The 21393-nt window shown below is 37.8% G+C and overlaps 1 protein-coding gene across 2 annotated transcripts in view; it reads left to right on the top strand.

Moving 5' to 3' along the window:
* LOC150091211 (hemocytin-like) overlaps positions 1-21393 on the top strand; it is a 1750539-nt gene that overhangs the window by 832607 nt on the left and 896539 nt on the right. For both annotated transcript variants that reach the window (XM_090374755.1, XM_090374750.1), the window contains 2 exons: positions 7503-7738; positions 19763-19853. In XM_090374755.1, the coding sequence (XP_090230881.1) occupies positions 7503-7738; positions 19763-19853 (327 nt within the window). The remainder of the gene's footprint in view (positions 1-7502; positions 7739-19762; positions 19854-21393) is intronic.

The following is a 21393-nucleotide window of genomic DNA, read 5'->3' as shown; positions in this document are numbered from 1 at the left end:
GATGCAAAGAAAAACAACAGACTTCTTTGCTTATATATACTCTAGAAGGAAGGGGACAAATCAGATTGGTGCACTTGATGTTTGTGGCTCAACTGTTGATGATCCTACTCAGATAGCTAAAAACTGAATGAGCGTTTTTCATCTACATTCAAAAATGTGGAATTCTGTAAGGAAGGGGAGGACAGAAGTTTAATATACTCTAACAGGGAGCCGAATGATTTTGTAATAACAGAGAGAAAAGTGTGGAGGAGAAATTGTTGAAGTTAAACATAAGGAAGGCACCTGGGGCAGATGGAATCTATCCAGTTATATTGAAGGAGGCAGCGAGGGAAATAAGCAAACCCTTAGCCATAATGCCATAATTATGAGAGCATCCTTAGATTCAGGGAAGGTCCCCATCGACAGGAGATGTGCAAATGTAGCCCCAATTCACAAAGGTGGTTCAAAGGGTGATGCAAATAATTATGGACCTGTTAGTTTAACTTCTGTTCTAGGGAAAATAATGGACTTACTGGTTAAAGAAGTGATGGAGGATCACTTAGAGAAGACTGCAGTAATAGTTCAGACATAGCATGGATTTGTTAAGAGGAAGTCTTGTGTGACCAATTTGATTGAATACTATAATATCATCACAAAGGAACTGGATGCAAAAAATAACTTTGATATCATATACTTGGATTTCAGGAAAGCTTTTGATACTGTTGCACATGGAAGACTGCTGTACAAATTGAACACTGCTCTACGTGAACTAATGTTATTAGTAGAGTCCCCCAGGGTTTGGTTCTGGGCCCATTGTTGTTTTGTGTATTTATTAATGATATGGTCTGAGGTCGAGGATTTCCTGTGCGGACGTGCCTTTCTGCCGCTCTTGGAATAGAGAAGTTTTTTCTGATTTATTTTCTGCTTTATTAGTTTAAATTGACATATTAACTTATTTCTAGAGTAGCTTTATATTCCTATTTACGGTACTTAAAGTTAAAATAACTTAGATAGAGATTTTGTAGGTATTACTTAGTATCGGAAAGGGTATCAAATCCACGTGTTTACCGTTCATAAACGGCCGCCATTGCTACGTGAAAATTAATCAGTAAAATCTATTAATCTTGTCGAACTTCATTGGCAATTAAATTGTAATTTTAACTATACATATAACCACTTAGGTTACGGAACATAAATAATTAGTAAAAATAAATAATTAATACATAACTTGATACAGAAGTTATATAAAGGGATTTCGTAGATAACACTCGTTACTGAAGCGCGATACAGCATATCCGGAATTCGATAGCATTAGCTTTGTATAGTATAGTGCATAATATAATATTGTCAATTAATCAGTACATCTATTAATCTTGTTAAACTTCATTGTCAATTAAATTGTACTTTTAACTATATATATATAACGACTTAGAGTACAAACGTAGCAAATAATTAATACATACTTGATACGGAAGTTATATAAAGGGAACTCGTAGATAACACTCGATACCGAAAAATAAATATAGCGTTATAACTGTGTTAAGATACAAGTTTAAGGTTTTAATTTTGTTCTGAAATTGTAATTTTATTGACATTTAAATCGAAATCATGACTCTGACCAGAGCAGCAAAGCAAAAGGCTCAAGCTAATGGGAGTGCTGTGACTCAGGGGAGAACTGAGGGGGGCGGTTGCCCCCTGAATCACGGCCTTTTAAGATGCACTGTTTGCTTGATGTTTGCGGAGCAATCGGGTACGGGACATGATACTGCCATGGGGGATGTCTTTGTGTGTGCACGATGCAAGGAGTGCAAGGAAATTAGGCGACAACTCGGCGTTGTTATGGGCCTATATGAGACCTTGAAGGACAGGGTGGATGCCCTCGAAGGAAATAAATTGAGGGGCCCATCAAGCTCTCAGCTGCCCACATCAACACCAGAGCTTGGACTTGGTCATCTTGCAACACAGAGGCAGCCCCCAAGGCAGAATGCGCTGGTCCAACAGGAACTAGTAGTTGTTGGTGACTCAATTGTCAGGGAAACGGGGAACATGCTTTGTAAAAAGGATAGGTGGAACAGGACCAGGGTATGTCTGCCAGGGGCAAAGGTTGATGACGTTGTAGAGCAGATATCATCTTTTAAGGGCACAAAAGGTGATATAGTTGTACACGTAGGAGTGCCAACTCCTACACGTTGTAGGAGTTGGCACTCCTACTCTTAATATCATTAGTTGGCACTAATGATATTAAGAGTAGGAGACCAGCGGAATTACTTAACAAGTACAGGTCACTGTTGAAAAAAAGCCGTGAAGTAGGGTTGAATTTGAAAGTGTCTGCAATTCTGCCCAGACACGATAGGAGGGAGTATATGATGAGAGCCTTGTCGATCAATTCGGCCCTGGAAAGATTGTGCAAGGCTGAAGGGGTAGAATTTTTTTCAGCCTGGACTGTACTTGTTAACAGGAGAGATTGCTTCTACAGGGATGGGATATACTTAAATAGAAAGGGTGCAAGAATATTTGCTGATGCTATCGAGGCAGTGTTAGGTGGGTCGGAAAACTGCTAGCTTGGGGGGAGACAAAGACTAATGGATTAACAGTAGCCACGGGCAGAGGTGAAAGAGATTCTTGCACTGCTTCTATTGGAATGAGCAGAAGCCTGAAAAACAAGATGCAGGATATTTCAGAGACTGCTGGAAGTCATTGCGGTACAAGTAAACACATGGGTTGTGTTAGGGTAGCTAAGAATAGAAACAGGTGCATGTATACTTGCGTGTACACTAATGCTAGGAGTTTAGTAAATAAATTTGATGAATTTGAGGTATTACTCAAAACATCAAAGGCAGATATTGTTGGGATATCAGAGACGTGGTGTCACACAGATATAAGGAATGCAGAACTGGAATTTGGGGAGTACAACGTCTACAGAAAGGATAGACAGGATAGGAAGGGAGGAGGGGTTATGCTATTAGTTAAAAAACACATAAAATCCAAGGAAGTGAAGCCAGTTGACATCGCTGGACAGTGCAGTGTTGAGTCAGTTTGGTGTGACATAAGCATAGGTAAATCAAAATTGAGAGTAGGAGTGTGCTATAGGCCTAATGACTCTGATGAGTATAATAAGATACTGTACAGGGAAATAGAGTGGGCCAGTAAATCAGAGAGTCTTATAATGGGGGATTTTAATTTCCCAGATATTGACTGGAATTTGTGGGTTGGTCACTCACACACTAGCAAGGCTTTTGTGGATTTATTGGATGATTGTTTTCTACACCAGCATGTTCGGGAGGCAACTAGAGGGAGTAATACTCTTGATCTGATTATCAGTAGTGATTCTTCATGCATTAGGAATCTGCAGATAAATGAACCACTGGGTGGCAGTGATCACAGTGTGCTGAAGTGGGATTTACTCAAGGAGGTAACTACCATCAGAGGTAAAGGGAAGGGTTTTTGCTTTCGTAAAGGAGACTATGCTGGTCTGAGACAGTATTTAAATTCTATACAGTGGGACCAACTGATGATGTTACCAACAGCAAATTCAAAATGGGAAGCATTCAAGGAACTAATCTTGGAAGCTACCAGGCTTTACATACCAACCAAGAAATATTGTTCAAGGTTCAGGCCTAAATGGTTGTCAGATGAACTAATGAGACATATGGCAGAGAAGAAAAATGCATGGGATACATACAAATTAATGGGTGACGTGGAAGCCTATGATAGATATAAGTTGGTCTGTAACCAAGTCACAAAGGAGATTAGGCAGGCAAAGGCAGATTATGAGAAATCCTTGGCAAAGGATGCAAAGAAAAACAGAAAAGAGTTCTTTACCTATTTAAACTCAAGAAGGAAAGGGATGAATCAGATTGGTCCACTGGATGTTGATGGTTCAACAGTTGAGGATCCAGCTCAGGTGGCTAACAATCTAAACGAGTATTTTGCATCTACATTCACACATGAGGAGTTATTCAGGAAGGGGAATGTCGTAGGTGAAGTAAACATTGGCAGTGAGCTAGATGATTTTCTAATAACTGAGAGGAAAGTGGAGGAGAAATTGTTGAGGATAAACATAAAAAAGGCACCCGGGGTGGATGGGATCTATCCAGTTATATTAAAGGAGGCAGCAAAGGAAGTAAGCAAACCCCTAGCCATAATTATGAGAGCTTCTTTGGACTCAGGGGAGGTACCCATGGACTGGAGATGTGCAAATGTAACCCCAATTCACAAAGGAGGATCAAAGGCTGACACAAGTAATTATAGACCTGTTAGTTTAACTTCGGTTCCAGGAAAATTAATGGAGGCACTGGTTAAAGAAGTACTGCAGGATCATCTGGACAAGAATTCAGTTATAGCTCAGACACAGCATGGGTTTGTTAAGGGCAGGTCTTGTCTGACCAATTTGATTGGATACTATGATGTAGTCACAAAAGAACTGGATGCAGGGAATAACTTTGATATTATATATTTGTATCTTAGAAAGGCTTTTGATACTGTTGCGCATGGAAGACTGCTGCACAAATTGGAGAAGTGTGGCATTGGTGGCAAATTGTTGCTATGGTAAAGGTTGAGTGGCAGAAGACCGAGAGTGGTAATCAATGGACACTGCTCAACGTGGACTAATGTTATTAGTGGAGTTCCTCAGGGTTCAGTGTTGGGTCCATTGTTGTTTTCTGTATTTATAAATGATATTGATGATGGTGTATCAGGCTTAATGTCCAAGTTTGCAGACGATACAAAGGTTGGCAGGGTTGTTAAGGACACTACTGATACTATGCTGCTGCAACAGGATCTGGAAAGGTTGAGCAGATGGGCTGAGAGGTGGCAAATGAAGTTTAACATTGACAAATGTAAAGTACTACATATGGGAAACAGTAACCCCAGATCAACGTATCAACTCTGTGGTACTACGCTGACAGTGGTAGAGAATGAAAAGTACCTGGGGGTAATTGTGCAGGCAGATATGAAGTTCTCTGAGCAGTGCAGACGAGCTGCAAGAGTAGCTCATGGTGTCTTGTCAATGATATACAGGAATTTTTCTAGCAGGGACAGGGATGTGATTATTCCCTTGTATAAGGCATTGGTCAGGCCACACCTTGAGTACTGTATACAGGTCTGGAGGCCTCATTTCAAGAAGGATGTAGAGCTGCTGGAACGAGTACAGAGAAGGGCAACAAGATTAGTGAATGGAACAAAGGGTTGCTCTTACGAAGAAAGGCTTAAGTTTTGCAAATTACAGAGCCTGGAGACTAGGCATCGCCGAGGTGATCTGATAGAGGTGTACAAGGCTTTGAATGGCTTGAGCATGCTCAATGCCGATGGAATTCTTCCTCGTGCTCAGAATAATCACCTGAGAGGGCATAAATTCAAATTGAGGAAGGACGGATGTCGGATAGATGTGCGGAAATTCGCCTTTAGCCAGCGGGCAGTTGGTTTGTGGAATAGACTTCCATCGCTTGTTGTTGAAGTTGATAGCCTAAACAAATTTAAGGCTCAGCTGGACAGGTATTTCGAACGAATTGAGGGGTGAAATGGGAGTAGTGGTTGTTTTTTTTTTTTTTTTTTTCTTTTTTTTTGGCTGATGCTGAATAAGCTTGCTTTCTTGCATCATATGCCTCTACTAATGCTAATGCTAATGCTAATATCAATGAAGACTTAATGTTCAAGTTTGCAGGTGATACAAAAGTTGGCAGGGTTATTAATAACAGTAATGACAGTATGCTGCTGCAACAGGATCTGGAAAAGTTGGATAGATGGGCTGAGAAGTGGCAACTGAAGTTTAACATTGACAAATGCAAAGTACTGTATATGGGTAGCAGTAACCCAAGATAAATGTACCAACTGTGTAATACTACATTCAGGGAGGTGGAGAATGAAAATGACCTGGGAGTAGTTGTGCAGTCAGATATGAAGTTTTCTGAGCAGTGCAGATGGGCTGACAGAATTCCTGCAAAATTTCTATATTTCTTTGATAAAATTCCAGGTCATGGAATTTTATCAAAGAAATATAGAAATTTTGCTAGCAGAGACAAGGAGGTAATTATACCTTTGTACAAGCAATGGTCAGGCCACACCTTGAATACTGTGTAGAGGTCTGGAGGCCTCATTTTAGGAAGGATGTAGAGTTACTAGAACGAGTACAGAGAAGGACAACAAGTTTGGTGAGAGGAACAAATGGGCTTCTCTCACCAGGAGAGGCTTAAATTCTGTAAGTTGCAGCATCTGGAGACTAGGCACCTGCGGGGTGATCTGATTGAGGTGTACAAGGCCTTGAATGGTTTGAGTAGGCTCAATGCTGATGGGATACTTCCACTTGCTCGTAATAATCACCTGAGAGGGCATAAATTCAAATTGAGGAAAGACAGTTCTAGGATAGATGTGTGGAAGTTTGCCTTTAGCCAACAGGTAGTTGATTGCTGGAACAGACTTTCATCTGTTGTTATGGAAGTTGATAGCTTAAATAAATTTATGGCTGAACTAGACAAACATTTGGATTGACTGGATGGGTGAAATGGGAACGTTTTTTTTTTTTTTTTTTTGGCTGATGCTCTATAAGCTTGCTTTCTTGCATCGTATGCCTCAACTAATGCTAATGTTAATATCCATGTTTATTCTTAGGACCTTAAAAAATGATATAAGTAAGAAAGCATTTCAAATGGGAGCTGTACGGATATTAAAATTAGTAATTGTGTTGTCAGATATGAAGTTCTCTGAAATGTGCAGACAGACTGCCAGGACAATTCTTAGGGTTTTGACCATGATATACAGGGATTTTTCTCAAGGGATAAGGAAGTGCCCTTTGTTAAGTTAAAGAATGGTTGATTGTTGGAACATACTCCCATCTTGTGTTGTGGAAGTAGGTAGTTTGAATAAATTTAAGAAAGAAGAATAGTAAAGTGTAAGAGTGGTAGTGTAGTGTTACAATATCAGTTTACTGTATATTGATATTTTTGATATTCATTGATATTTACAGCACACCAATTGGTGCCAATAGCCCCAGCAACACTTGTGCCATTAAGCCTCTAAATTTCACCACATGCAACAACATGCCAAACAATGAAATCATTATGAAATTGAGTTTTTCTGTGGCCATGCTGTGCCACTTCTAACACAGTCAGCAGTACTAATCAAGTATCAAACTATATTGGAGGAATATTAAAATTTAAAATATAAAATATACATTTTAATTTTTAATATTTTTTGAATACACTTACTGGAGGTTGAGTAGCTCTATTCCTTACTGAAAGACAAGCATTCAGTCTGTTTCTGTATTGATCTTCTTGATACATAATATTACATTTGATTATATTTAGTTTTACATTAGATTGTACTACTGTTTAAAGTTTATTTATTGCTGATTAAAGTTTATTTTTATTTGAATGTGGGGAGTTGATTATTATGCCTTGCTGTCTGTAATGCTGTTTCATATATTAGTTAAAAATTTGCATGCCTTACAGTTATACAGGTAAAATGAAAGATAATATAATTAATATGTATAAGCACATATGTGAACGTTTCGAAAATTATTTCTGCAGCTCCTTGTCCACATGGCAAAGTTTTTGACCTTTGTGCTTTTCGCTGTAGTCAGACTTGCAGTTCCTTTTTGAGTTACCTTAAAGAACAAAATGAATGCTCTCTTCTTGATAATGGATGTATTGAAGGATGTCGGCCACTTGAAGACTGTAAGGAGCCTTATGTGTGGAGGGACAATTCTACCTGTGTGAAAGTGGAGGAATGCACTTGCAGAATGGATGATGGTACCCTTCTTGCTGTAAGAATTCAATGTTTATTTTCCTTTGCTAATTCTTTTATAAGGTATAATTTAACACTAATTCAATAAAAACCTGATTCTGCCTGGTTCTGTTCAGACAGCCATTTTACTACTTGCGCCATCATATGGTTGTGTCTGGAGATGGCCATACAATGGCATAGATGTTCAAGACTGTCTCTGTACATTGTTGCTTAAATTTCTTCTGTGCTTTGTCTCAAGTTTTCTAAGCAGTGCAGACAGTCTGCAAGAGTATTGTTGTTGTTATTGTTAATTGGTTTTAGGAGCATTAGCAACTAAGGCCAAATTGCTCCGGGGATATGCAGTGGTCGTTCCCTGACCTTTCAGCATCCTCCATATTTGGTGGTCATGGGCTCAAACCCCAGTCTAATCAAGAAGCATGTGCTACGCACTGCTGCTCCTGCCCATCTGGCTACGGAGGCGCCCTTCAAGAGCAGCACATGGTGTCTTGTCATTAATATACAGGAATTTTTCTAGCAGGCTTGTAGTTCAGGGATAAGGAGGTGATTATCCCCTTGTATAAGGTAATGGTCAGGCCACACCTTGATTACTGTACATTGGTCTGCAGGCCTCATTTTAAAAAGGATGTAGAGCGTTTGAACGAGTACAGAGAAAGGTAACGAGATTGGTGAATAGAATAGAACAAAGGGTTGTTCTTACAAGGAAAGATTTAAGTTATGCAAAAACCCTTCCCATTTCACCCATCCATTGACTACAAATGTTTATCTAGTTCTGCCTTGAATTTACTTGAGCTGCCAACTTCTACAACGACAGATGGAAGTTTATTCCAGCAATCAACCACCCACTGGCTAAAGGCATTCCACACATTTGTTCTACAACTGTCTTTCCTCAATTTGAATTGATGTCCCCCTCAGGCGACTAATCTGGACAAGAGGAAGAAGAACCCATCAGAATTGAACTTGCTCAAACCATTAAAGGCCTTGTGCACTTGAATCAGATCACCTCGCAGGTGCCTAGTCTCCATACACTGCAACTTGCAGAACTTAAATCTTTCCTTGTAAGAACAACCCTTTGTTCTATTCTATTCACCAATCTCGTTACCCTTCTCTGTACTCGTTCAAACGCTCTACATCCTTTTTAAAATGAGGCCTGCAGACCAATGTACAGTAATCAAGGTGTGGCCTGACCATTACCTTATACAAGGGGATAATCACCTCCTTATCCCTGAACTACAAAGGTTTTTTTTTTTTTTTTTTCTGGCTTATGCTATATAAGCTTGCTTTCTTGCATCATATGCCTCTACTAATGCTAATGGTAAGTAAGAAATGTACTGTCTCTTTACATAATTGCTTGAATTTGTGGGTGCCTCCGTAGCCAGGTGGGTAGGAGCAGCAGTGCATAGCACACACTTCTTGATTAGACCAGGGTTCGAGCCTGTGACCACCAAATACAGAGGATGCGGAAAGGCTGAGGAATATCCACCGCATATCCCCGGAGCAATATGGCCTTAGTTGCTAATGCTCCTAAAAACCAAACAACAACAACAACAACAACAGCTTGAATTTGTTCTGTGCTTTGTCTCAAGTCAAAATGCAGGAAAACCTATGTTATCTGGATTGAAAAGATGGGGTAAGTTCTGGTAATTGCCATATTTATATTTTAGAAAAGGGGTCACTAATTATAATATTTTTCTTTGAAATTCTTATGTATAAAAAAATTTAGCTTGTTTCAGTTAGATCCTTTTTTTTAATTCAAATTAATAAAATGTCAAATATATTTATAATAACATATTCTTATTTTCTTTTATTACAGAACACTTCCATATTCGTATTACAGAAAACAAAGAAAAATGCATTCAGTATAATATATGATCAATTTTTTTTTTAAATGTCATGTATCAAATTAAGGGAACTTACACATTTGCAAAAACTAAAAGTATTACTAGACTATTTGTTTTTCTTAAGTTGATGTGATTCTCAAATAAACCAGAAAATTTAGATAATTCCTAATCAGTGTCCATGCTGGATAACAAAATTAGGTATCTTTTTATTTCTTGCAGGACTTTGCCATTTCATTATGCTACAAAACTGAGTTGCATCTCTTATATCTTATATTAGATATCCCTCCTTAATTGCCCTTTATTTATTCTTGAAGTTTAAAAAGTTATATTTGTTGAAATTTAATAGGCAAGGTAAGAAAGGGTTATCAAAAATATAAATATAAATGTATATTTATATTTTAATATAAATATTTATTTCAAGCAGAACCTGAGAAATATCAAAAATATTTATATTTTTGATAATTCTATTTCTCAGGTCCTGCTTGAAAAGGCTATCAACTCAGTTAAAGATTTTGCTACTGTCTGGGCAATGAGGTTCCTAATTTTACCTGTTTTCATATTTTTTTATTTTTTATTTGTTATTCCATATTTATAGTTATTCCATATTAAGGATATTCTTGTTCCCAATAAACCTCCTAAACTTTATTTGGATTCCAGATACCTTTCAATATGTTTTCTGTTTCAAAAAATACTTGATAAATTGATAGCAGGCCTTCAATCTTCAGAATCTTCAGACATGAATTAGGCCTTCAGTAATTCCATTCATCATAGTTTTCCTAGATGCTTTCCAATGTTTTGTCTAGTTCATCCAATCTCTATTATTTTTACTGCATGGAACTTGAAACTGGATCCTCATAAAATTTTTCTGGATATTTTGGCTGCTGTTGTTTCATTTTTAATTCAGTTTTATTTAAACTCCTTGAGTTTGGTTTGGTGTGGCTGAACTTCACTGAACCTTTATTCTTACAAATAGGAAATTGATTTTTTCATTTACAGATAAACAAATTATGTGATGCACCAATACTGGACTCTACTTTATTTATTACTATTCTCACTTGTTTTTTGATTTGTCTGATAATTTATTTTCATACATTGACAATGTGCATTAGCATTAGTAGAGGCACGTGATGCAAGAAATTAAGCTTATACAGCATCAGCCTCAAAAAAAAAAAAAAAAAAAAACCTTCCCATTTCCCATTTGTTCCAAATCTTTGTCTAGTTCTGCCTTGAATTTATTTAAGCTAATAACTTCCACAACAATAGATGGAAGTTTGTTTCGACAACTAACTGCTGGCTAAAGGCAAACTTCTGCACATCTATTCTACAACTATCTTTCCTTCCTAAGTTTGAATCTATGTTCCCTCAGGTTTGTAATCTGAGCAAGAGGAAGAATCCCATCAGCATTGAGCCTGCTCAAATCTTTCTAGGCCTTATACACCTCAATCAGATTTCCTCACAGGTGCCTAGCCTCTAAAATCTCCAATTTGCAGAACTTAAGCCTTTCGACGTAAGAGAAACCCTTTGTTCCCTTCACCAGTCTTGTTACCATTCTCTGTACTCATTCAAACAACTCTACATCCTTCCTAAAATGAGGCTTACAGACCTGTATGCAGTACTCAAGGTGTGGCCTGACCATTGCCTTATACAAGGGGATAATCACCTCCTTATCCCTGCTCACAAAATTCCTGTATATCATTAACAAGACCCCATGAACTACTCTGGTAGCCTGTCTGCACTGCTCAGAAAACTTTATATCTGACTGCACAATTACCCCCAGGTCTCTTTTGTTCTCCACTACCTTGAGTGTAACACTACCCGGTTGCTACATTTCTTTAGGGTTACTGGTATCCATATGCAGTACTTTGCATTTGTCAATGGTAAACTTCAGTTGCCACTTCTCAGCCCATCTGCCCAACTTTTCCAGATCCTATTGCAGCAGTATCCTGTTATTACTCTTATTAAAAATCCTGCCAACTGTTGTATCATCTGCAAACTTTGACATTAAACTTGATATACCTTGATCAATATCATTGATAAATATACAAAACAACAATGGGCCCAACACCGAACCCTGAGAGACACCACTAATAATATTTGTCCATGCAGAGCAGTATCCATCGATTACTACTCTCTGCCTTCTCCCACTCAACCATCCTTTTATCCATTGTAGTAACTTGCCCTTAATGCCATACTACTCCAATTTGTAAAGTAGTCTTCCACGTGCAACAGTATCAAAAGATTTTCTGAAATCAAAGTATATGATATCAAAATTATTTTTTGCAACCAGTTCCTCTGTGACCATATCATAGTATCTAATCAAATTTGTCAGACAATGACATACCCTTAATAAATCCATGCCATAACAGAACTATAACTGCAGTTTTGTCTAGATGATCCTACAGTGTTTTTTAACCATTGACTCCATTAATTTCCCTGGAACAGAAGTCAAACTGACAGGTCTGTAATTAATTGTGTCACCCTTTGATCCATACATTGGAGATATATTTATTTTTTTTTTTAATGAAAATCCCAAACACGAGAGGTATTAGAAGCTATAGTACTTAGTACTGTGCTTGGGTTGGAGGTCGAGAAGACGAAAGGAGATATTTGTTGACATTAGACTTGAACTTCTGTAGACTGTAATTTTCAGAAAATATGTGTGAAGGAAGGTTGTTCCAGAAAACGACATTTGAATGAATAAACAAGGAAGATGAAAAGTTGGTTCTGTGAGTTTGAAGTTGGACAGTAAATGGATGTTGGCTGGTGGTAGCATGTGTTCGGACTGTTTTGAAAGAAAGAGAGTGGGAATTATAGAAGCCAATTCAGAAGAACAGTGTGCATGGAAGTATCTGCAGAAAAGGCATGCAGCAGAAACAGTACATCTATGAGAGAGCAAGTAGAGAGACTCTGTTAGAGAGCAGTCATTAATTAACCTAACTGCCCTCTTCTCTTCTGAATGGAATATAGTAGCCAGAGAGAGGTTTTGTGGGCACCAATCCAGATGTGGGAACAATATTCCATGGTAGGGTGGATTTGCGACTTTTACAGAGTAAACAGCTGTTTGGAAGAAAACTAATGCCGAGAGAAAAAGAGAAAACCAAGTTCTTTAGATGCAGAGGAAGCAATATTTGTAATGTGCTTATGCTAAGAGAGATTAGAAGTCAGTGTAATCCCCAAAAGAGATATATCATTTTGCCTAGAAATCAGAGTGTCACCAAAGTTAAGCATAGGAGCAGAAAAATCCTTTTTTGCGAGATATAAGACAACACTGAGTTTTAGAAGGATTGAAATCAACTAAGCCTTCTTTGCTCACTAGAGAATTACCTGGAGATCGGCATTTAAGGAATTGGTAGCGGATATTCGAGAAGTTGAAACTGATTGAGCAAGGCAAGGTTTTTCAAAATGGAAAGTAGATTGCAATGTGCTATCATCGGCAAAACTATGGATAAGATTTACAGTCAATGGAAGAAGGTCATTAATATACAACAGGAAAAGAGTGGTGGAAAGAACTGAACCTTGGGGAACACCAGCATTAGTAGAGAAGTTAGAAGACAGAGAGCCATCTAACATCACCCTCAGTGAGCAATCAGAGAGAAAGCTGAATAACCAATTACAAAAAGCAGTTGGCATAAGATGGAAGCTTGTTTAGAAGACCTTTATGCCAAACACGATCGAAAGCCTTTGAGATATCAAGAGCAACTGCTTGTGTTTCACCGAACTTTTCCATTGAATTAGTCCATAAATGGGTATCATAAGCCAGAATATCACCAGTGGATGGGCACTGATGGAATCCATACTGGCGATCGTTGAACAGATGGAAGGTTTTTAGGTAGTTTAAGAGTTGGCAGTTAATTGATTTCTCCATTACTTTAGAAAGAATAGAAGTAATTACAATTGGATGGGAGGGATTTGTCACCCTTTTTTAGGAACTGGCTGGTTATGAGCAAATTTTCAAGCAGAAGGAAAAACACCTTTGGAATAAGAAAGTGAAAAAGGTCGGCAAAGAACAGGACTAAGTTCAGGAGCACAGGTTTTGAGAATAAGTGGAGAAATACCATCAGGACCTGGAGCTTCCTTAGCATCGAGATTTGTCAAAATCCTTCTGACATCCTTTTGACAGAAGACCACAAGAAGCATTGAATGGATTGTGTTGGGAATGGTGGGAGGTGTTTTACCAAGATCATTAATACATGAGTTGGAAGGGATGCTAGCAGGTCCGCTTTATCCTTTACTGAAATGAAAACAGAAACATCTGGTTTTGACAAAGTTGGGAACGGAGATGGGCAGAAGTTACGGCCAATAGCTTTGGCAAGAGACCAGACTGCTCAGCTACCATTAGGCCTAGAAGCAAGTTTTCTACTCTTAGCCTGTTCAAAGTCTAGTTTGGACTGATTAATAACTGCTTCACAATTGTTACGAGCTTTGGTGTAGGCAGAAAATGAAACTGAAGAATTGGAAAAGAATTGGAATTATGATATGCAATGTTCTTCTCTTGAACAGCCTTAGCACATTTATTGGAAAACAAAGGTTTAGATGAAGGATGAGATTTTAAAGTGGAGTGTGGAATAAAGGATTCCATTCCTACAAGAATAATTTCACTGACACGATCTGAGCAAATGTTGACATCAGAAGTTTTGAAACAGTAATCCGACCAAGGAAAAGAAGAAATGAAATCTCGCAGGTCATCCCATTTTGCATTCTTGTAATGCCAGATAATACAAGGTTGGGAATAGCCATGAGATAAAGGCCCCATTGGAGAAGAGACAAATACCAAGTTGTGATCTGAGGTACCTAAAGGACCACTCACTTCGACTGTGTACTTAGAAGGGTTGTTTGTGAGAAAAAGCTATATGGTTGGAATTGTCCGACAGAGTCTCTGACAGAGAATATCGGAGCGGACATATGCACAAGTACCACCTTTGAGGCAAAAGGAATCATACAGTGAATAATTTAGGCAACTGAGATGAGCAGTAGTTGAATCAACTGATAACTGAGATTCTGTCATAAAAAATACATGGGGTTTGGCAGACTGCAAGTGGAAATGGGCATTGTTGAAATTAGAATTGAGACCACGCATATTTGTGAAATGAACTAGGAAGTGTTTGGGAGGTTTAGATCTTTTCGCAGATAAGCTTACTCTATTAGTTTAACAAATCATGGTGTATTCAATAGTAAGGAAAAGTTGGGGAGGACATGCTGTATGAAGTAATGAAATTTTTTGGATATGGCATACACATGGTAAGAATATGTCCAGATCCTTGACATAACATGGCCTTGACAAGTCCCCCCCCCCACACACACACTACTCTGACTCCCTCCAGTCACTATCTGTCAGAGTAGAGGTAGCAAGATTATACACTAGCTGATCCGGAAGCCTCCAAAGAGTTACCAATAGGTTCGTTCCGGTGTACTAACTAGCGGCCGACCAGCGAGCACCATGTTAGAGCTGTACCCTCGAAATGTAAGGAAGATTGGATCTCCCTATGATGTTCATCATAACCTCAGAAGTCATCAGTCATACTGTATGATGGAAGAGATTGGGATGGGTTGACCAGAACTTAGCTCTGGAGATTAACATAGGTTCCACCACTTCAAGCCTCCCATAAGCAAAGTGGTAATATTGCACCAGTTGATGAGAGTCATCTACCACCAAGTATTGCCTGGTAACACAGAAGGGCAGCATTCCTCCATGTGGTGTGGGCATCACATCTCGACCCCTGCTTTACGTTTGCTCATACGTGTGTGCTTATGCATGTAGGTTATACCCAGGATTACTAACAGACCCACCATCGTGAAGGTGCAAGCAGAGAATTTGGCTGTCACAGACCGTCCGGGCTTTGCCGAAATTGTGTCTACTTGACTTGAATGTCATCCGAATATCAGTTCCATCAGCATTTTAGACTTACAGGTAGCAAGTACAACATGTCTGGCATATCTGACAGAATGTCTGTAACAACCTCAAGGACCATTTGCACATCTCCAGTCTGTGGGGACTTCCCCTGAGTCCAAGGATGCTCTCATAATTTTTTATGTTTATCAGTGATATTGATGAAGGTATATAGCAGGCTTAGTGTCAAAGTTTGCAGATGATACAAGTGTTTGCAGGGTTGGTAATGACAGTAATGGCAGTGTGCTACTGCAACAGGATCTAGAAGAGTTGGGCAGGTGGGCTGAGAAGTGACAACTGGAGTTTAGCATTGACAGTTGCAAAGTACTACATATGGGTGCATACAAGATTGGTGAGGGGAATGAAGGGATTCTCTTACCAAGAGAGGCTTAAGTTCTGCAAATTGCAGCAACAGGAGACAAGGCACCTGAGAGGTGGTCTGATTGAGGTGTATAAGGCCTTGAATCTGTTGAGCACGCTGAATTCTGATGGGATTCCACTTGATTAGATTACGAACCTAAGGAGGCGTAAATTCAAAGTGAGGAAAGACAGTCATAAAATAGATGTGCAGAAATTTGTCTTTAGCCAGCAGATTGTTAATTGCTGGAACAAACTTCCATCTGTTATTGTGGAAGTTGATAGGTTAAATAAATTCAAGGAGGAACTGGACAAACATTTAGAGGGAATGGTTGTGTGAATTTTTTTTTTTTTTTTTTTGGCTGATACTACATAAGCATCAGCCAAATGTTGCTTTCTTGCATCACATTCCACAATTACTATTATTACTATTATTACTATTACTAAATCCCATCTACCCCAGATGCCTTTCTTATGTTTAACTTCAATAATTTCTCCTCCACTTTTGTCTCCGTAATTACAAAATCATTTAACTCCCTGTTAGAGTTTGATAAACATCTCGCCCTCTCCTCCTTGAATAACTCCTCATGTGTGAATGTAGGTGCAAAATACTCATTTCATTCGGCAGCTGTCTGAGAATGATCATCTACAGTCAAACCACTGATATCAAGTGGACCAATCTGATTCAGCCCCTTCCTTTTAGAGTTTATATAAGTAAAAAAGTCTTTGCTGTTTTTCTTTGCATCCTTTGCCAAAGATTTTTCATAATCTGCCTTCGCTTGCCTAACCTCGTTTGTGACTTGATTACAGACTAGCTTGTATCTACCATGGGCTTCTATGTTGACTGACAATTTACGTGCATCCTGTGCATTTTTCTTCTCTGCCACGTGTCTCATTAGTTCATCTGACATCCATTTGGGCCTAAACCTAGAGCAGTATTTCTTAGTTGGAACAAAAAACCTAGTAGCTTCCAAAATTACTTCTTTGAATGCTTCTCATTTAGAATTTTGCTGTTGGCAACATCATCAGTTGTTCCCACTGTATAGAACCTAAAAAATCTCTGAGACCACTGTAGTCATCTTTATACAAGTAAAAACACTTCCCTTTACCCCTGATGGTAGTTATATTTTTAAGTAAATCCCACATCAGTGCACTGCAGTTACTGCCTCCTTGTGGTTCCTTTATCTGTAAATTCTTAATGCATGAATAATCGCTGCTGATAATCAGATCAAGAGTGTTACTCCCTCTTGTTGCCTCTCTAGCATGCTGCTGTGGAAAATAATCTTCGAATAAATCTACAGAAGCCTTGCTAGTGTTCAAGTGACCAACCAATAAGTTCCAGTCTATAACTAGGAAGTTAAAATCCCCCATTATAATTCACTCTGATTTACTGGCCCACTCTATTTCTCTGTGTAATTGTTCAACTCATTAGATTTATTAGGCCTATAACAAACTCCTACCTCATTTTTACTTTCCCAGTGCTAATGTCACACCAAACTGACAAAAAATATCAACTGGATGCACTTCCTTAGATTTTATGTTATTCTTAACTAACAGCATTCACCCCTCCTACCTTCCTATCCTGTCTGTCCTTTCTGTACACATTATACTCCCGAAATTCCATTTCTGCATCCCTTATATCCGAGTGACACCACTTCTCTGATATCCCAACAATATCCGCCTTGGATGTCTTAACCAGCACTTCAGATTCATCTAATTTATTTACTATACTCCTAGCATTGGTGTACATGTAAGTATACATGCACCTGTTCTTACACTTAGTTACTCTAACACAGCCCATGTATTTACTTGTTTCTTGACTAGCAGCAGTTCCTGAAATCCCCAGCAACTTGCTTTCCAGGCTGCTACTCATTCCAATTGAAGCACTGCAACAATCATTTCCACCTCTGCCTGTAGCTACTGTTAATCTATTAGTCTGAATCCCCCCTCCAAACTAGCAGTTTTCCTGCCCACCTGACATTGCCTCGAAGCATTAGTAAATATTCTTGCACCCTTTCTATTTAAGTGTATCCCATCCCTGTAGAAGCAATCTTTCCTGTTAACAAGCACAGACCTCCAGGGCCGAATTGATTTACAAGGCTCTCATAATATACTCCCCTCTATCGTGTCTGTGTAGAATTGCAGATAATTTCAAATTTAACCCTAAATAGCGACTTTTTTTTTTCCAACATTGACCTGTACTTGCTAAGTAAATCCACAGATCTCCTACACTTAATGTCATTAGTCCCAATGCCAACGTGTTGAACGATATCACCTTTTTTTCCCTTAAAAGATGATATCTGCTCTTCAACATCATCAACTTTTGCCCCAGGCAGACATACTTTGGTCGTATTCCACCTATCCTTTTTGCACAATATATTTCCTATTTCCCTGACAATTGAGTCACCAACAATAACTAGCTCCTGTGGGACCAGTTGATTCTGCCCTGAAGGTTGCCACTATGTTGCCTGGTGCATAAGAGTGAGCTCTGGCATTGATTTGGGCAGCTGAGAGCTTGACGGGGTCCCCCATTTTAATTCCTTCGAGGGTTTCCACCCAACTCTTCAAGCTCTCATAGACACCCATCAGAATGCTAAGTTGGCGTCTTATTTCTTGACATTCTCTGCACCTAGCACATACAAAAACATCCTCCATGGCTAGATCATATCCTGTTTGAGAGAGATCCGCAAACATTTTGCATTTTGGAAATTTTTTTAGACTGTGATGTGTTGGAGAACCCTCTGTGGTTCTCCCACAAACACTGCACTTTCTCTACTTTGCGCACGTTGGTTTGCTGCTCTAGTCTGGGACGTGGTTTCTATTTAAATACAATTTAATTAACAATAAAAATTAAAAGGATATATAAATTTTATTGATCAATTGCCAATACTATACTATGGTAACAGTTTCCTGACAGGGCTATGTATTACTCTATCTAGTTTTACTTTATACCTTAAGCTATCAAGTTCGAGATATATGTAATGCTGTTCTGTATCAATATTACACAATGGCAGCAAGTTTTAGATTACATCTCCTTTTCGTTTTAGCCATTAATTGTCAAAATACTAAGTATATTAGATTCCTATTTGGATCATTCTTCATCTACACTTAGCGCAGGTTGAATGTGGTTCTTCTTTGTCCAGTTGATTCTGTCAAGTACCTTGGAATAATTTTTGATTCTATGTTTTATTTCCAGAAACATTATGGAGAAGTTGGAAGAAGTTGATTTACTTTTGGTTACAGATAAAGTCAATTATTCTGAAACTTGTTTTTGCTTTTACTTGTTTTTCTCTTTCGTGACATATGCTTTAATTGTCTGGTTGCAAAACTGCAACCTATTTTTTCAGTGTAATTTTTCATTTTCTCTTCCTCAGAGACATCAACTCTGTTGTAGCTTATATACATACCCATTATCTGCTATACTGAATAATAAACCCATAGAATAGTTTGTCTTTCACTATTTTATTCCCTTTTTAAAAATTTGGAAATTGGAGGATTCGTTGTATAAATTCTAGACCAAAGCATGTGTTATGCCCTACATTCAGAAAAATTAGGAAAATGGGTGCCTTCTTTATGAATGCTACTCTTTTGTTCATTAATACTTTCATTTATTTTTATACACCCCTCTAAAATTATCTGTACTGGAATATTACCATTTTTTCAGAGATTTTCATATATATGATGATGCCAACCATAAAAATGTCCTGATCTCCAGGGGTTTTTCAGTCAAAAACTTAATCACATATCCTTATTTATACATTATTCAGTTTTTGTAGCCTAAAATTATACAATATATAGTTATACTAAAATGATAGAAAAATGTTGTTTAATGCAGTGGGTATGACTAAGTTGCCAAGCTTGTGTGCTGATTTGAATAATTAATTAATAAAATGAAAGCACCTTGAATGCAATAGGTTTTTTTTCTTTGAAATTCCTGATAAATTTTTATTTTTACTTACAGCCAGGTGATATTGTGGAACGTGACTGTGAAGTCTGTGAGTGCTTTAACAATCATCTCAAATGTTCCTCCTCTTCTAAATGTGAAATAGTTGGTTAGTATAAAATTTATCAAATTTTCTTGGTGTTATTTTATGAAAAATAATTTCATTAAAATCAGAAAGTATATTCTTTATTCTCTGCTCAAGGCTGCAGATTTTTATCCAGCAGATATGATAATTACAGAAATGTTTCTATTAAGGAGCAAGTGTGCAAAAATGAGTATAACAATATGCAAATTAAGTCAGTCTGCATTTTGTTACTGATCTGGCCATTTTGGATAAAATATCATCTTTACTGTGCTATCTTCTTTTTCAAACTTCTTATTTTTCATTCAAACAGCTGTTTGTTGGAAATGGTAAAATTTACTGTTGAATAATGTCCCCAACATGATTTAGTGTTTCTTTAACACTGGTAGATTGGTGATGGGTTAAAAACAATAACTGCTGAGAATGAAATCCAAGAGAATTAAATAATGTGAAGAGACATTGCCAGGATGTTTAAGGAACTCTATCTATTGACGACTTTAAGACATTTTGAATGAATTGTGACTTTCATTATAGCGAATGTTCATAAACCGAGAGTTGCCTGTATTCAACCTTGTACAGTTCAACCTTCACATACGATGCCTCATTATACTACACTTTTGGATAAAAAGCAATTTGATAATGTCTACAAAAAGGATTATAAAAAAAATGCACTTAATAGAATGCAAACACACATATTTAGCATTAGTAGAGGCATATGATGCAAGAAAGCAAGCTTATGCAGCATATCAGCCAAAAAAAAAACCAGACTTTAACAACAGACTCCAACAATAGAAACCTACATACTTCACATTTTGATAAAGCATGTATGTAGTTTTGAAATGCAAACAAATCAGCTACTGTATTCCTTTGTGTGGTATATTTTTCTAATTAGGAAATTAAATGTTTATAAATAACAAGACATATCCCAGAGTAATTATGCAGGTGTTCAGTTTTTGCCACTACAACACCATTCACACAATAATTACTATAAAAAAAATACACTACACCAGTCATTCCCAAACTGTTTTTTTTTTTTTTTTTAATAAAAACCTCAAACACAAGAGGTATTAGAACCTATAGTACTTAGTACTGTGCATGGGTTGGGGAAAGATGAAAGAAGATATTTGTTGACAGACCTGAACTTCTGTAGATTCTAATTCTCAGGAAATATATATGAAGGAAAGTTGTTTCAAAAAACAGAAGTTGAATGAATAAATGAGGAAGAAGAAAAGTTGGTTCTGTGAATTTCAAGTCGTACAGTAAAAGGATGTTGACTCATTGCGGCATGTGTGCAGGCTGCTTTGGAAGAGAGAGTGGGAATTATAGAAGCTAATTCAGAAGAACAGTGCCAGTGTAAGTAACTAGAAGCATGCAACAGAAACAGAACGTCTATGAGACAGAGAATGGAGACACTCTGTAAGACAGGTTATCCACATGTTGGACAAAATTTTGCAGCTCCGGCAAATGCTAAGTTTTTGCTAAATATGTAGCCATTTTATTCACATTATTTTCTAGATTAATTTATTTATTTAAACTAGAAAATTTATTTTCTAGTTAAACAAAGACT

This window comes from Mastigoproctus giganteus, chromosome 1 (genome assembly GCF_048544385.1).
Source record: "Mastigoproctus giganteus isolate SK-2022 chromosome 1, ASM4854438v1, whole genome shotgun sequence".
Lineage (NCBI taxonomy): Eukaryota > Metazoa > Arthropoda > Arachnida > Uropygi > Thelyphonidae > Mastigoproctus > Mastigoproctus giganteus.
The sequence above is the reverse complement of the archived record's forward strand: the minus strand, read 5'-3'. Positions and strand labels throughout refer to the sequence as shown.